This window comes from Peromyscus eremicus, chromosome 8b (assembly GCF_949786415.1).
Source record: "Peromyscus eremicus chromosome 8b, PerEre_H2_v1, whole genome shotgun sequence".
NCBI lineage: Eukaryota > Metazoa > Chordata > Mammalia > Rodentia > Cricetidae > Peromyscus > Peromyscus eremicus.
In genome coordinates this window covers 63,295,366-63,313,492 of record NC_081424.1, presented here as the reverse complement: position 1 = coordinate 63,313,492, position 18,127 = coordinate 63,295,366, and the positions used below count along the sequence as shown (strand labels likewise).

At 37.0% G+C, this 18,127-nt stretch overlaps 1 protein-coding gene and 1 long non-coding RNA gene across 2 annotated transcripts in view; one reads left to right on the top strand and one right to left on the bottom strand.

The window, feature by feature from the left end:
- Positions 1–18,127, top strand: part of Lnpep (leucyl and cystinyl aminopeptidase) — an 85,548-nt gene that overhangs the window by 25,975 nt on the left and 41,446 nt on the right. The window contains exons 2-3 of the mRNA XM_059272934.1: positions 11,860–12,700; positions 17,206–17,344. Coding sequence (XP_059128917.1) covers positions 11,860–12,700; positions 17,206–17,344 — 980 coding nt within the window. The remainder of the gene's footprint in view (positions 1–11,859; positions 12,701–17,205; positions 17,345–18,127) is intronic.
- LOC131918711 (uncharacterized) lies at positions 11,828–15,321 on the bottom strand. Its single transcript, XR_009381069.1, has 3 exons — positions 15,207–15,321; positions 13,120–13,214; positions 11,828–12,121 (listed from the first exon to the last, which is right to left on the bottom strand). It is a non-coding gene; the product is annotated as an uncharacterized LOC131918711 (long non-coding RNA).

The following is an 18,127-nucleotide window of genomic DNA, read 5'->3' as shown; positions in this document are numbered from 1 at the left end:
CTGAGACAAGGACTGATTTAGTCAGCTTATATATAAGCTTGGTCAATGGGTCTCTAAGATTCAGAGCAACGGTGCTATTACACATAGCCGTAACCTAAATTTCTGTGTAGGATGGTCATATTTTTGCAGAAAGGAGCCTCAGAGTTGTGGTTATCTGAAATGAAGTAAAACTCTTAAAGCAGATGCTTACACAAATGAGCCTCTTTGCCCTTTTCATATTCAGAACTACACAGTTAAAATTTTTAATGAATATATAAAAGACATTTCTTTTAAAGAAATAAAAGGTACAAAAATTAAAATATAGAGATGGATGAGGGCTTTTTCCTGGGCAGTGGGGAGTAGGAGGTGTTTTTTTGTTTTTTTGTTTTTTTGTTTTTTAGCTTGGGCATAGTAACAGTATCACTAGCTGGTTCTGTTTGCCAGAATGCTTTGAAAGGACAGATGTTGTCTCTAGCCCAGGACTTACTTCTGATTTGCCTTTAGTCAACTGGATGAGACTTTGGAGGAGTGAACACTTGGTCTTGGAGCTGCACCAGTGTTTGAGATGTGTGGACTTTAGGCCAGTTCTGAGGAGTGTTAGCAGCAGAGTGCTGTGGGATGTATGGCAAATGTGTTGCTAATTAATCAATAAAACACTGATTGGCCGTTGGCTAGGCAGGAAGTATAGGCGGGGCAAGGAGGAGAGTAAAGCTGGGAAGTGGAAGGCTGAGTCAGAGAGACACTGCCAGCCTCCACGATGAGAAACAGCTTGTGAAGATGCCGGTAAGCCACGAGCCATGTGGCAAGGCATAGATTAATGGAAATGGATTATTTTAGGCTGTAAGAACAGTTAGCAAGAAGCCTGCCACGGCCATACAGTTTGAAAGCAACATAAGTCTCTGTGTTTACTTGGTCGGGTCTGAGAGGCTGGGGGACTGGCAGGTGAAAGAGATATATCCTGACTGTGGGCCAGGCAGGAAAACTTAAGCTACAAATGGCGTCCAACGTGGTGGCAAGAGTTTCCACCTAAAACCTGAAAAAAGATTCTAAAACGGAGCTAAAAACAGCTTCCTAATTGTTTCTCTCAAATGAGCGGCAGCTGCTGGTTTGAGCTATTGGCGGGTTCCTAGTGTGTGTGCTTGATCTGCAGTATGGTGGGAATGAGGCCTCTGCAAGTGGCACATTAAGCTGCATGGTGGATTTAGCCTTTGCTGGTACAAAGCAAAGAGGTTTCTGGGCTACACGCTGCTTGGATAAAAGCATAGACCCACGATAGCTCCCAGAGCCGGTGGTAAAGTACCACGGCCAGGTTGGGAAGCTGAGGTGGGCGGAGCCAGCAGCCACAGCTGCTGCAGTTTAAGGCAATAGATTCACAATAAGACAGATTCAGATGTAATAGTTTACAATGTGTGTAAAAGATACATAGGCTTGAAAGAGATAAAAAAGGTGATATATAGAATTATAGAAACAAATACATAGTTTTAAAAAATAAAGTCTTTAAAGAGACAATAAAGGTAGTATAAAAAATAAGCCACGTAAAAATGGATATTACACAGAGAATCTGGATTGTGTTGTCTTTGGGATTTTTAACTGCAGAAAAACATTTGATTGTAAAAGCTGTTGAGTTATGCCAAAATGTATATTTTAAAGATACCTTGACTTCAAAATTTGGATATAAGGATATGTTGCTTTGGAAAAGAGTCTCTTTTGTTCCCACAGAAAGCCAGAGGCTATGGATTTGTTCAAGATTAAGATACATCAGGTTTGACCAGCCAAGACCCTCTGAAGGTCTCCAATGACACCATGGCCCAGATGATCCAACATCCAGAATGGTTTGAAGGCATCTGGCTCAGACGATACAGCCTCATGGACTATTCCATAATTCTAAAATTTTCTTTGTTTCCCCATAAGATACAGCGCCCCCTTCCAGCAGGAAGTAGTAAGAGAAGCTACGCCCAAATTCCCAAATTATATGTAATTTTACTTTGTTAAGGTTAAAACCTTCCTTTTTGAAAAAAAAAAAAAAGGGGGTAAGCGCTGTGGGATGTATGGCTGCTAGCCTTCCCTGCAGCGGCTTGCTTTGCTTTGACCTGTTGTTTTTGTTTTGTATTGCGCTGGTTTCTGCTCTTTATTTCTTCTTCTACTTTCGGGATACTTGATTTTTTAGTCTTTCTAACTCCTTAGAATGAAAAGTTCTGTTATTAGTTTTGAACATTTTTCTAACACAGGCATTTAAAGCAAAATAAAACAAAAAACCCTAGAAATTGTATGTTATTATTTGCTTTAAATGCTTTCTAAATTCCTTGTGGTTTCTTTAACCAGTGGATTGTATGAGGATTTTATTTCCCCAAATACTTAGAAATTGTCTAATAATTTACTGTTTGAATTTTTGATTGTTTCCATTGTGTCCTCATCCCACTTCCTTTACTCACTGCCCATCCTGTAGCTTTTATTTACATGGTTTACAAATAACAAATATCTACAATGTTATTTCTTACTCTAAGCATATTCTTTTAAGAAGATTCTAGATAAAGAGCATATTTTTATTTTAACACTCATATTATTTCTGATGTTATTTCCCTCTTTCTATATATCTAATATGTCTGATGTCTATATGTCTTCCTATATATCTAATATTTTTGTTCATTCTAAGAAGTCTGCTCTATAATTTTTTGTAGTATGTAATTGCTTGAGATGAATTCTGTCATCTAATATTTTTGTTCATTCTAAGAAGTCTGCTCTATAATTTTTTGTAGTATGTAATTGCTTGAGATGAATTCTGTCATCTATGTTGAAAGTACTATCCTTGTTTCTGAATGATACTGTTTTTGGGGGTAGGATGCAAAGTTGATGTCATAGTTTTACTCTTGGCCTCTTAAAAATGCTGTATTATTTGCTGGCCCAACTATTGCAAGACATTAGTGTTGTTTTTTCTTAAAGATAATATGTTATTTTGAGGCTTCTTTAAAGAGTTTTTGCTTCTTTTTGTTTAGGCAGTTTGGTCAGGGTGTATCTAGTACATTTTTTAAAATTTATTCTTCTTGTGGATACTCTAACATTTTTTTTTTTTAAATTAAACTTAGGAAATTTTAACTATTATTCAAATAATTCTTTCTGTCTCATTTTCACATGAGTCTTCTGGGGCTCTTGTTAACTTATGTTACAATATTTGATATTAACCCATAAAATACCTGATGGAGTATTCATTTTTCTTTAATATTTTATCCCTTTGTTCCTTAAATTGGTAATTTTTAATGGCCTGTCAAGTTCATATGGTATTCTTACCCATTGAGCCATCTCCTCAGCCTCTGGTCCCTTATATTTAGTTTCAGTTTTTTTGGTGAAATTCCTATCTGTTCTCATAGTCCTCTGCTTTACTTTTTAAAGCCAGTTTCCTTTATTCTTTGGAACATATTTACTGCAGCTGTTCTAAAGTTAAGTGCAGCAGCTAACTTTTATTTTCTTATGGGTCACATTTTCTTGTGTCATTAAATGACTAGTGATTTTCTATTACATTTTGGACAGTACTGAAGACATGTTGTAGAGGTTTTGTGTTTGTTTTGTTCATATTTTTCCATGGGGTGTTATTTTAAAGGCAACTTAGTTACTGGCTGATCACTTGCTTATAGGCTTATAGGCTTTTATCTCAGGGCGATTCTCGGGTCTTGCTAACTTAGCAAGACTCAAATTCTTTTTCTCCTGTGGGTTTCCTTAGGGCTTGGTCTTAGACTTTTTTAGTATAGGTATACAGTAGACCTTACTTGAGGGTGTGATTTCTACACCTTAGTGTTTCAAGTTGATGCCAAATGAGTTCTCTTTGCTGTGACTGGGTTGTACGCTGGCATTTCTCTATATTGCTTGACCTCTGGTGCTTCTGTTTCCTTTCGGGGATATTGTCCCCCTCTTTTATGAGGGTATGTGCTGTATTTGACAAAGGGCTCTCAGGAAGTCCCGTACAAGACTATGTGGTCCCTGGTACTTAGCTCTCTTTCTCCCTTGCCTCACTCTCTGTCTGCCAGTCCTGTTCCACTTGGACTCCAGCTTGTCATTCTACTATTGGAAAATTGTCCCAAGGCAGAGAACCAGAGTTATTCAGGGCTCATTACTGTGTGGAACAAAGGTCACAATCTTGTGATTTAGATAGATAAAGCATTCACTAAGAAAGGAAAATGAAGAAGTAGAGTTGATTAGATATACTGCAGTACAACTACAGTGGAAAATAGCAAAGAGAAGCTGTCTAGAGGCATTTTTAGGGGGCTGCTTTTTATAAAAGTGGGGTTTTTGGTGGGCAGCCAAGCAGTGTTTCAATGTCACCATGCTCTGAAACACTTTTAGTAGGGGATTGTTGTGGTTATCAACAGTCTGGCCTGGAGGCAATAATGGTCTTGCTCTGAGTCAGAAATGGATCAACATAATTGCCCATTCTCAATTTACATCACTACACATCTCTTTTTTTCCTTAGAGGTCACATACTTGATTTGTCTGTTGTCCAGTATGTGAAAAACACTTGTATCATTTGTGTAGATGAATAATAGATTACAAGAGGAAGAACAGTTTAGTGTCAACAACAGTTTTGTCTGATTGGGACAGCAATTTTAATGTGTTGAAATGAACTTTAACTATAGTGGTAGCTTATAAGAAAAAAGCATGTCTTCTTTCCCTTCCTCCCTCCTCCCTTCTTTTTTTCTCCCTTCCTTCCATAGGGTCTTGCTGTGTTTACTATGCTGACTTTCTACTCCTGGGGTGATCTTCCTTTCTCAGCCTTAGAAGTAGCAGGACCAAGAGGTGTATGCCAGTACACTCAGCTGGGAAAAGTAAATCTTAATTCCTTCAGGGCTGAATCATTTCTCCACGATTGTCTTGCTCCATATCTCCAGCCATATACCCACTTGTTCACAAAAGAAACACACTGAGTTAAAGGAACTTTAATGAAGTTTACAGCTGGAGATAGTCTAGAATATATTTTATAAATGCTTTTCCATGTTTACAGCATTTGGCTGTATATCAGTAGGTCATGGTGGGGGTTTCTCAGAAGCAGAGCAATGCTTATTAAGTATTACAGCCTCATTTGAATATAGCAAGCCTTGTTTCTGCCCAAGAAAATTTGTTTAGATTAGGCTTGAGGGGGGGATTTTGGCTTGTTAGTTTAAAAATACATACTATTTCATTTTCTCAGAAAATGTGATGACTGTGTAAAGGGATTGTATCTGTGTAAAGTTTGCTTCTCTTAATCCAAGTCTCTTGCTATGTTGTCATGGTTTGCATTTTGTCCTGTTCTCCAAATTGCACCTCAGTTAATCACTCTCTTGCTAGCAGCCCCTGTATACTTCCCCTGGCCTCTTACCACATCCTCCCTGCTTATGAAGCTCTGGAGTCATGATTTGTTTCTTTTATGATTTAATTTTTGTTTACTTTTCTGTTTTAATTGTGATAAAATACACATTCTTTCTCTCTAAGCCGGGACTGGTAAGCACTGGGCTGTGTAAATGTCTCCACAGTGCCCTGCTCAGAGGTAGCGCTCCTTGATCCTCTTTTATCACTCTCCCCAAGTGTCTTTGCCTTCTCCGTTCTCGCCTGTTGTGCTGGGCATATGGACTTATTTATCCTGTCACAGAGTTCACAGAGGCTGTCTGTGGATCTCTGTTTGGGGATGTGACTCTTCTCAGTCTTTACCTTCAGTTCTCAGGCCCAGAGGAAAAGTGGCTTAGTCATGATCATCCTCCTTGGAGTTCTTGTGACCTCTCGCAGTCACTCTGAGATAATGTCCTTGTGTTTTCCCTCAGCTCTACCTGCACACCCACATTTTATCTTTCTTTATTTTTCTTTTCCCATAGCAATGCATGCTTAAGTTGCTTCCACCTTAAACGTAGACTAACAAAAACAAAAGGATTTAACTTTCTACTGAAACTATATGTGTGTGTGTGTACACATATACACACATATACATACATACATACACATATACACACACATACATATAACACTGATCCTGCGTTTTTCCTTACAAACAGCCATGTACCTTGAAAGAACAGCGTGCAGACCTTTCCTTCAGTTGCACCTTGCTTCCTTGGGAGACTGGAATAGCACTTGCATTCCCATCTTTCCACTGAAAGCACAGCTTAAAAGTCCCTGGTTTTTTAGTTGCCAGATATAGGGAGTGGGAGGAGATTTCCAGTCCTGTTTTTACTTGACCTTTCTAATACGTTAACTGTCAGTCCCTTTCCTTATGAAACCTTATAGTTGGTTCCAGGCATGCTACTCTCCTGATTTCTTGCTTGCTCATCTCTTCTTTCCTAATCTCCTGTGCTGCCTTTTTTCCTCTGTCCACTTTTAGAAACTGATACTGTGTGACTCATCTCCCTTTGAATGGTTTCAGCCACTGTGTGATTTAAATTACAATTTAGTAATCTTAATCATCTATCTCCATTCTTCCTTTGAGCACAAGACTCACTACCATAGTACTTATGACAGTCTTATAAAATCAGGGTGTCTACATTGTAGGTAAGGAGGCTGAGACTGGGAAAAGGAACCTGTTTCTGCTCTAATAGTCAATAAAAGAGCTAAAATTTAAGCATTCATCTGAACATGAAACTATAATCTCTATATAATGCTGTTAACTAAATAGTTCTAACCAGCTGACAAGCATATTAAATATATCATAGTTCATATGCTGTGCTTACCTTATTGCCATTGCTTTCTCTCATGAGTGGGGGGTGGTGACACAAAGGGTTAGGGAGAGAGGTGAAGAAACTACAGAGACAGACTGAAAACCTATATTCTCAATCTCAGGGTCTGATTTTCCTTCTTTCAGTTTTCCCAGCTGAAGTATATCCGAAGGACTTGATAGATGCAGATTTCCCTCTGTGTTGCTACCCCACTGGTTCATCCAACCCAAAGGAGCATCATTATGTGCTTCCTACCTGTCACGTTTTTGCCCTCCCCCACCCCATCATAGTCTAGGACTTCTTCCTCTGAACTACCATGGCCCAGACCCATTGCTTTCAGATTATCTGACCCAAACAACCAGGGTGTCTTGTTTTTTTATTTAGATTTTTGTTGAAACATTTAATCCACTGCTGATTATATAAAAAAGAATTATTAGAAAATTTTTAAAAGATATGCAAAAATAAGTCTCATTTTAAATAGCATTGAATTCAACAGACATGAAATTACTCTGTCAGATTGTAATAAAAGGTTTTAGAAGCTAATTTTCTATGATTATCCTGTCACAGATGGATAATAAACAGTTTGCAGTTTAGATCTGGTCCATAAACGTTGAGTCTAGGCACAGCATCAGAGGGATAGAAATATCTTCAGTTTTCTTAGATTACAGCCACATGGATCCATGTTATTTAGAAGTTAAATTTCAACTAGGGATTTGTTGGGTTACAGACAGCGTCTATGTGTAGCTTTAGAAAGCTTCAGAAAACACTGCTTCTGGCCTGGAGAGATGGTTCAGCCTTTAAAAGCCAGGCTCACAGCCAATACATCAAGAAAATATGCTACTAGTTGTTTGCTTGTTTTATTTTTCAAATGTGAAGGCTTTATAATATGAATTGATATATATCAAGCTACTTATGCATGCTAAGCAAGAAAACACATTTGTACTCCAGTTAAATTACACCTTTACTGTTTTATATATGTACATGTGAAACTTAACTTTACTTTTTGTTTTTGTTTTTTGGAAAGGGAAGGGGAAAATGCTATAATACTGTATATATAATGTATATTATATATTATATTATAATATACTGTTTCTTAGAAGGAATAAGTCTAATTACAGTATAGAGTAACCTTATAATTATGCTAAAATTAAAGTATATTGACTTAAGAATCAGGACAACATTAAAAAAAAAAAACAGATTGAAAGTGCTATCTTTGATTGGCCTGTAATAATAATGGGTTTTCCCAGGTTGGTATTTAAATGGAAAGAATTGTATACATCAGAACTGTGTGCTTGTAATACTCAGTAAAATATGGCAGATTGTTTGGTTTGCTTTACTACTAGAAGAGTAAAGTTCTATGTAAATATTAATCTGACGAGGTGTTTAATAATAAAAAATAAGTTATCTGCATTTTGACAGATTACTGACTGGCCAATTCTCAGATTTGATGAGGATAGGACATATTAAATGCCCAACTGTTAAATATTCCTTGACTTTAAACAAGTCATTGCTAAGCAGTTGTGTTGGATAATTTTTATGTCAACTTGACACAAGGTATAGTCATCTGGGAAGAAGGATTTTTTTAAAAATAAATAAATAGTTAAATAAACAAACAAACAAATAAATAAATAAAGGAAAGAAACTGTGTTTCTCTGTGTAGCCCTGGCTGTCCTGGAACTCCCTCTGTAGACCAGGCTGGCCTCAAACTTAGAGAACCACCTGCCTCTGCCTTCACTACCCCTTGGCTGGGAAGAAGGGCTCTTAATCAAGAAAGCGCCTCCATAGGATTGGTTTACAGAAACTCTAACTAAAAACAGTCAGACTCAAAAAGTTCTGATGGATCCTAGTTGATGAATGGGAATGCTCTAATATTAAGCTGATTCTCTACCCAGTGATAGTTAAGTTAAACATTTACTGAATAAACAATGCTCATGGTTGTCTGCTTCTGGCTTAGGGTAAGATGCTTAAGGAGCATAATTTCATCTCACAGGAGCTTAAACATATCAGAAAGGTTAAAAACTGGCCGGGCGGTGGTGGCGCACGCCTTTAATCCCAGCACTCAGGAGGCAGAGCCAGGCGGATCTCTGTGAGTTCGAGGCCAGCCTGGGCTACCAAGTGAGTTCCAGGAAAAGGCGCAAAGCTACACAGAGAAACCCTGTCTCGAAAAACCAAAAAAAAAAAAAAAAAAAAAAAAAAAAAAAAAAAAAAAAAAAGAAAGGTTAAGAACTTATTGAGGGCTTACAAACAAATTTTAACAGTATTTCAATGTGAAACTGCATGAATAGACTTGTGGTGTTCTAGATGAGAAATGACCCCCATGGGCTCATGTATTTGAACACTCAGTGCCCACTGGGTGGTGCTCTCTGGGTGGTTATGGAACCTTGAGGAGGTTGAGCCTTGCCGGAGGAAATATATCACTGGGGCATGCTTTGAGAGTTTATAGCCTCACCCCACTTTCTGCTCCTCTCTCCCTTCTCTCTCTCTGTCTCTTCTCTCTCTCCTCTCCTTCCTATGTTTGGATGGAAATGTGGTCAGCCAGCTTCCTGTTCCTGCAGGCATGTCATACATTACCTGCTAAAGTAGACTCTTAACTCTCTGGATCCTAAGCTACAAAAACAAAAACAAAAACAAAAATCTTTTCTTCCTTAAGTAGATTTTGTTCTTGATGTTTATCACAACAGAAAAGTAACTAATACAACCCCCAAACCAATATCCATTGACACCAGTCACCACAAGGCAATATGGGGCACTATTGGAAGCTTAGAACACCAAATTCTAAGAGACAGAATACTGTAACCCCTGTTCTCTACACACACCATTCACAGGAGGTGGGTAGGTGGCTACTTTGCTAAATCTACACCTATAAATAAGTAGAAGTTTTATTCAAAGAAATCTTTTTAAGGTAGCATAATTTTTTACCAAATTCAGAGTGGAGAAGTAGAAAATGGTTGACTGTCTTACTCGAGTTTCTATGTTTCCAAAATCAGAAGTGCACAAAAGTATGAATGACAGCTTACTCTTAAAAAGAAAAAAGAGTGAGTTTTCTTGATTAATGTTCTAGTGAGTTTAGTTATACAATAACAGGTGTGTACCAAAGTGAATGAAGGTAGAAAGAGGAAATCATGACATCCAGGTAGAAGGAACTAAGGAAAAAAGACTTGTGAGGAAGAGAATGCAGTATAATAATCTGGCTTGTTCTCAGATGTGTAAAACAGACTGCTATGTCCTGAGCACACCCAGGACTAGTGTGACTGGTATTTGTATGATCTGATAAATGCTTCTGAAATTTACATGCATGAAAGTCACTGGGTAATTTCCTGAAATTCATACCTAGGAGGAAAGGAGTCTGCCTTTGTAAGAAGCTGCAATTTAATTTGGGTACTGTGGTCTTCATTCTGCACTTTGAGTAGCGCAATTGTAAACTTGACCCTAATATTAGCAGTTCTTTTATTTTGTGAGTTATGAGTTACTATTGTTTCCTTTTTATTGAGCACTGTCTTTTTCTGGGTATTAAGTAGTTAAAATGTCAGTTTTGGTCTACTGATGATGAATAATATTTTTAATAATTTCATTGTCAGATACCAAATTGTTAAAAGCTCTTCCATTTCACTAAATTAACATGGGTCAGAAGATGCAGTATATTAAGATTAAAATTTGAAATAATTTTTTTTAGAATGTGGGTTCAAATATAAATTATACAAGTAAATATCTATATGACTCTGAAATTAAATTAATCCACTTGTGTTTGGTTTTTTTCATGTCTTAATTTTTGCTACTTTATAGAAGTGTTGTGAAGATTAGAAATGTTAATTGTAAAGTGCCTTGTGAGAACAAGTTAAAGATGATTTCAGTTTGTTAAAAATCTTGAAATCCGGCCGGGCGGTGGTGGCGCACGCCTTTAATCCCAGCACTTGGGAGGCAGAGCCAGGCGGATCTCTGTGAGTTCAAGGCCAGCCTGAGCTACCAAGTGAGTTCCAGGAAAGGTGCAAAGCTACACAGAGAAACCCTGTCTCAAAAAACCAAAAAAAAAAAAAAAAAAAAAAAAAAAATCTTGAAATCCCTTACAAGATGTGATTTTTTAAAAATACAAAATATTGAATGTCCCAAATCTAAGTTATTGATAGATAATCTTTGCTTCTTGAGACCTTTCTCCTCAGTGATTCTTGGCAAATGGGGTAAATGTAACTTAGAAAAGCTCCCACTGCTTCAAGATATGCTGGCACTCATGGTGTTTGTTCTGTTTTTAAGGATGGGAAATGTTGTACTTGTGAAAGTTACAGAAGGGTGAAAAAACAGGTGTTTGAACTGTAGTTTGATCTGTTTTCTAATTTTTTGTCCATGTTACTATTTCTTGCTTACCAAAATTTCATAACTAATCTTCTTTCAATTTACTATGGTGCAGAAACATCCTTTACCTGAGGGAAACAATAACCCATTCTCTTGATGAGCCACCTTTTAAGCCTAGAAGCAGGTAAACCCATTTGTAATTTGCCCAAGGGAGAATGGGACGTAGAAAGGAGACCCACATAGGCCTTATGTTTGCAGTATTTGGCCAAAAAAATCTGAGCTTCAAGTGTCCAGACCCCAGAAGAAAGGCATTGACAGCAGTCCTTTTGACCCCACTTAGGGACAGACACAGGCAAAGATGACCAGAGTGACATCCTCTAAAGTCAAGCCTGGAACCCAGGGTGTTGGGTAGGACCGTATAAAGAAAGTACTATAAAACCACAGCTGTTTTTAAAAACATTATAATTATACTTTCATTATTAAAAGAAAACAAATTCAAATAAAATAAATATCACACACCAAAATTAGCCAGGCCTCAAATCTGCATATATCTCAGTAAGCTTGTATACAGGCACAGTAGCCATTTTTTTTCACTATCAGAATATTTTTGTGCACTTAGTGACCACTAACAATGAAAAAAATCTGTGACAGAAAAACAATTAGCTTTATACCATCTTTTTTTAATATTAGCCTATTTACTAGGTTTTTTTTTTTTTTGGTTGATGACTATAGTATGCTTTTTTTATACATTCTTGAGTTTTTAATGAACAACTCAAGAATGCCATAAAGCCTCTATTTAATTCAAATAGTGTTAAGGTGGAAATAAATCTTAGTGATTAAAAAACCCACTAAATTTGGTGTTTCCAAGAAACATTGTATTATGAGCTCTCCCCCACCTCTCTCTTATCATTATGTCTTAATTTTGTAGATCGACTTCAGCTTCCAAGGAATATGATTGAAAACAGCATGTTTGAAGAAGAACCAGACGTGGTAGATTTAGCCAAAGAACCTTGTTTACATCCTCTGGAACCTGATGAAGTGGAATATGAGCCCCGGGGTTCGAGGCTCCTGGTACGAGGTCTTGGTGAGCATGAGATGGACGAGGACGAAGAGGATTATGAGTCATCTGCAAAGCTGCTGGGCATGTCCTTCATGAACAGAAGCTCAGGCCTTCGAAACAGTGCAACAGGCTACAGGCAGAGTCCAGATGGGACTTGTTCAGTACCCTCTGCCAGGACCTTAGTGGTCTGTGTTTTTGTCATCGTGGTTGCTATCTCTGTGATTATGGTGATTTATCTACTGCCTAGATGTACCTTTACCAAAGAAGGCTGCCACAAAAAAAACCAGTCAACAGGACTAATTCAGCCAATTGCCACAAATGGGAAATTGTTTCCATGGGCACAAATTAGGCTTCCCACTGCCATTATGCCTCAGCGCTATGAACTTAGCCTACACCCAAACCTAACCTCAATGACATTCAGGGGCTCTGTGACAATTTCACTTCAGGCTCTTCAAGCCACGTGGAATATCATTCTCCATAGCACAGGACATAATATTTCAAGAGTGACATTTATGTCAGCAGTTTCAAGTCAAGAAAAACAAGTTGAAATCCTGGAATATCCATATCATGAACAAATCGCCATTGTTGCCCCTGAAGCCCTTCTAACAGGACACAATTATACTTTGAAGATAGAGTATTCAGCAAATATATCTAACTCTTATTATGGGTTTTATGGCATCTCCTACACAGATAAAAGTAATGAGAAAAAGTATGTAAACCTCCTAAATGGTTCTTGTTCTATGCTCTTCTGCATGTAACTTCCTCGGTGCAGATCCTTTTGCTCACACCATAGATGTTTTTACATGTTTTTAAATTTGGGAAGCTATGTGCAAAATAGAATGGTTCTATGGAAGAATATACTATTGTCTTAGGCACAACTTGGAGTGAGTATTGTGGTGGAAGAAAATAGGAGTGTATAGCGGAAGGGGATGAAAGAAGATTTATTCTCTATCACAAACTAACAAATTTTCCTTGAGCTTTTCATGTTTTATGGGATGAATAGTGTCATCCTTTCCTGAAGTTGTAAGCGGGCAGAGTGAGTGGTATGGGCTATCCTGCTGGCAGACAGAAGTTTTAGGAGGTACTTAATGAGTCGGAGAAAGACGGTGTGAAATGTGGCGTACTTACATATATCATTCTTAGTGCCCTTAATCTTCACTGGTTTCCTTTTTAAAATGCCAGTTTGACTATGGAATCTTTAAAAGTGTAGGAAAGAATCACATCTAAAAAAAAAAAAAAAAAAAAGTAATACAGAATATAAGGGTGTTCCACAGCCTATTTGGATCATACTTTGCTGTTTAATCTTCATAGTCATATGATACATGGGTTTTATGAAAAATGTAGGGTACATTACTATGGAATATTCATAAATAATGGTAATGTCATTTCTGCGCACAAAGACTACTTATATGTGCTTTATGTTAGTAGAGCATTCTTACATAGTGCACTCATAATACTCTGTAGACCAGCTTAAGAATTATTGACACTGGCCAGTTGGCTATTATATATCAATATATTGTTGTTTTGTTCAATGTTTCAGAGTTTTTTATTTTTGATTCATTGAAAGAAAAAATATTTTTAAAAGAGTAATTTCACTAACTGAAAATAAAAAGAACATATTAGCTCTCTTTTTCTACCCAAGAGACATATTTAATTAGCAATAGAATGGATATTTCTTTCTTAGCTTTTGTCAAATGATAGAAAAAATTTTTTCTTTCTCAGTCATCAAAAAACACTCAAGTACTAAATGGATTTTTTTGTTACAAGACTGCAGCTCTCTATTGGAAATTAAGAATCATCAAGAGCTGCTACAATTTTCTTTTTACATCAAATTGTGCATCTGGTTTTCACATATATTTTAAGGTTTTATACTGGTAGTTTGAATTTGAAACATATGGTTATATTTTAGTAACCTCTACTTATTATGAATGTCATATATATTCATAATATATATACTTTTTAAACAAATAGCATGCTGTCTGTATATTTCAGTTGTTGAATGATTATCTAAAATTGAACACAAATTTGTGATTGTAATGGCATCCTTGGAGTTTTTAGCTTTAGTTATTGGTTTGTAATCTCTGTTATCCATAGGAAATACAGTATTCTCACCCTTTTTGCATTGTACATTTTGTATGTAGAATGATCCACATATATGGATAGTGAAATAGATAGTTAGACATATAGACAGATAGACACACCATGCTCATTATAAAATAGTGACTTAGTATTGCAAAGAGAACTCTAAGACAAGCCCCAGAGCTATCTCATCTAATTTGATTATTTCCCTGGAATCTTTGGACCTGTTGGTACATAATGGGAAGGATGAATGCTGTGCAGTGGAATCCAGTGATGTTTTAGTATAAGCATGTGTCAGTTCTTGACATGGGCTGGATTGAGTCATGGTACATGCTAGAAAAAAAATGTGGGTCCTTGAAACTAAGAACTAGAGAATTTAAAATAGTATTTTAAACTGAAATTTTGGAACAAACAGAATGTTAGTTTATTTACCTGCTTGTTAATAACAGCGAAGGCCCCACATGATTGTCTATCTCGATAGAGGATAAAAGTTTAAATCATTCTTACCTTCGGGTGTCTGAAAACTATTAATCCTAAGAAATTTTGTGTGGGTATGTATCTTACAATTTTGCTTTATTTTGCTAGAGACTACCCCTGCTATAATTAGAATAAATATTTAAACTGATAAGATGATTAGGGGGATGTATTTCTTGTTGCTTGAAAGGTAGCTTTTCTTACCACTATACCACCAGTGCTCTTGTTGCCTGGAAAATCATAATGTCTGATGCTTTGAATAGACACTGCTTGTGGTCAGGAAACTTTACCTACTTTCCACACTGTTACATATGCCTATTCTTATCTCTGCACTTGTTTCCATTAGTAGAGGTGGTCATGGCCTTTGGTACAATCCTTTTGCAGTTAGTTCTTATTTCTAACAGTTTGAAGATTTTCATTATCTGGCCTTTGTTTTTTCTCACAGCCCTTACTCTCCTATCATGTTGAACTCTGTATTTCCTAAAACTAAGGATAACAGTAGCCAATACTTATTGGGAACTAAAACACTAGAAACTGCTCAAAGCATTTTATGTTTCTTTAGTCTTCTACCTTGTCAAACTCACTAAGAAATGCTAATATATTCATAATAGCCAAGGGCAAAGGTACATACAGTAATAGTCTGGCAGGGAGGAAACTCAAACCTGTGTTTCTTAAGCACTGTATTGAACTATTTCTCCAATTCACACTTCTTTTTTTTTTTTTTGCAAGTTGTTTTTTGCCATTGCTTAGGATTCTCTTATTCAACTCCCAGCTAATTCTTGTCTTCAAATAGGCTTGAGGAAATGCTGTAACAAAACAAAGTCACAAAGAAAGAATAGGCATCAAGTATTCAGAATAGAGAAGACATTGTACCTTCAGAAAGCAGTAGTCTCAGAGACATTTGTGTGAGATAGTTATTATATTGCTTTAACAATAATTTAAGTTTTGTTTTGTTTTGGTTTGGATTTTCTTAGAATGTTAGGATTTATAGTCAGGCATGATGGAACACATGTGCAGCCCTAGCACTTGGGAGGTCGAGGTAGGAGGATCAGAAGTTCAAGATATGTGTGTGTGTGTGTGTGTGTGTGTGTGTGTGTACATGTACATGTGTATGTACACATAGTGAATATGAGGCCAATTTGGGCTATTTAAGATCCTGTCTCAACTGGGGGGTAGTGGCTCACACTTTTAATTCCAGCATGAGCGGCAGAGGCAGGTGATCTCTGTGAGTTTGAGACCAGCCTGGTCTACAGAATGAGTTCTAGGACAGCCAGGACTACTCAGAGAAACCCTGTCTCAAAAAAATAAATAAATAAAAAAGACTCTGTCTCAAACAAAGGGAAGAACATTATGATGTAATTTTTATCCATAAATAGGTCCTCTAATGTGAGTAATAGGGATATAATAAGACTTTATCCTGTTCCTTTTACTATGTAAGAATGTTGGCAGTTAGGAATGGCATGGTTATCATGAAGTTCATTCTGCCTTTTCTGGGCCCATCCTTATCAAGAAAGACAAAATGATTTTAAGTGTGAGAAGGAGTTGTAGTTTCCTAGTATTAGTAGTATGCATCTATATACAATCACTTATGTAGTATACAAATGTTTTGTTTCATTGTAAAGTTTTACTGGATTCTGACAAAACTCTGGGCTTGATGCAGGGAATCCTGTCTCAATCATAATATATAAGATAAAAACACTGAGATATAGGTTACAAACATGACAGAGTTATATGGCTAATAAGTGTAGACCCCAAATCCAGTTTTCTCTTTTCTGCTTATCTTGTAAAAGTGGAGTCTAAGGACCTAGGAACAGAGGGTGCCATGACTAGAGTGTCTATGAATGGTATTTAAGCTGGTACAAGAGAGGTGCACTTGCCCTGATACTCTGTGTGGTCTTCCACGTGAAGATCAGCTTTCTTCCTTGATTAAAAATCTACCATTAGCCCTTGTTTCTTTTTGTGCTTTTCACATGACCTGTAATTCAGTTTCTTTGTATGTATTATAGTCTTAATTGCTGCTGTTGTGGTATAAAAAGGAGAACATCCTTTCTGTTTATCTCTGAAAATAAAAAGGAAAGCAGAATACTGTTAAAGAACAACTGCTTTTCTATTTTCATGAAAGTTAATGTTATAAATTTGAGATTCAGTATTGTAAACCCAGATGTTTAGTAGCAATTAATGACCATCATCCCTATGAACTTCATGTCGAAAACTCTTTTAAGAAGCTACCTTTGTGAATCCCACCACACTTAGCAGCTGCCCCAGCTTATAGATACATACTGCCTTCTTCCTTTATGCTGTTTTCTTTCTCAAGTGGTTTTTTGTTTATTTATTTTTGTTTTTGTTTGTTTGTTTGTTTTCCCCTTCTGTACTTTATCAAGTATTCTTGGTGTTCAAGGACCAATTCAGATTGTGTACTAGTTTCTCCAGTGTCTTCAACTTCAGCAGAATTTGTTTTATGCCATTTGATCCTACTAATGTGCTTCCACTGTTAGGATATGATCTGAAGCCTGTTAGAAGATTCTCTCCACTCTAGACTTCTGTCTCTCTTACTTAATTGCTTAAAGTCTGGAACTATATTTGTCTTCATATCTCTAGTACTTGACAGGGTGCCTTGTCTAGTAGACACTCAGTAACTATTCAATTTGTATTTGTTTTTAGGTACTTTGCAGCAACTCAGTTTGAACCTCTGGCAGCAAGATCTGCTTTTCCCTGTTTTGATGAACCAGGATTTAAAGCCACATTTATCATCAAGATTACAAGGAATGAGCATCACACTGCGTTATCCAATATGCCTAAGGTACTGTGACATGAAGGTAAAATCTTTGGATGGATCTCTGAGAACAGTTGGATTCCTTTTTACTGTACTGTTGGTAGGAATATTTAGACTCATATATGTATATATTACTGAAATAGTTAAATAAAAATGGAAAAATTTGTCAGCTCAAGGAACATGTGAGGAAGGAAAAGACCTTGCAGGATTTAGAATGCACGGGGAGGAGGTGTGAAGTGTTTTCTTGCTCTACAGTTGTACAAATACTAACACTATGAACTAGTACAAACCCAGTAAACTACTCAAGATATAATGAATTTGCTTTTCTAAGCAGTGTTGAGAGTGTGGAATTGTGATTATTCTTGGTGTTTTGGCAAATGAAACTTTGGATTGTTGTCATGTAGAAATGGACAACAAATACAGGAGCCTCTTTCTTGAGTGTTAGTTGCATGGGAGGTAGTAGGGATAACACCAAACAGAGGGGTTTTATGCTAAACAGAACTTGGGGTTCCTTTTGTGTCTACCTGAATGGCTTTGTGCGGTCTATGTGATGCTCCCTAAAACCTGTGTAGCTAGGGGTGAGAAATAGCCACAGCCAGCGGGTAATACAGTCTACCCCCATAGACAGTAGACAGCATGATCATTTATTGTCAGAACCCTACTCATAGCTACACTCTTCACCTTAATCAGTCTCTTAAAGAGGTGGGCACCTACTTATCTAATAACCCGAAGTGTAGCGTGATTCATGGTTGGGAAATCCTGAGAGGTGCTGGCATTTCTCCACCTTTTGTCTGTTGCAGACTTCTCTAG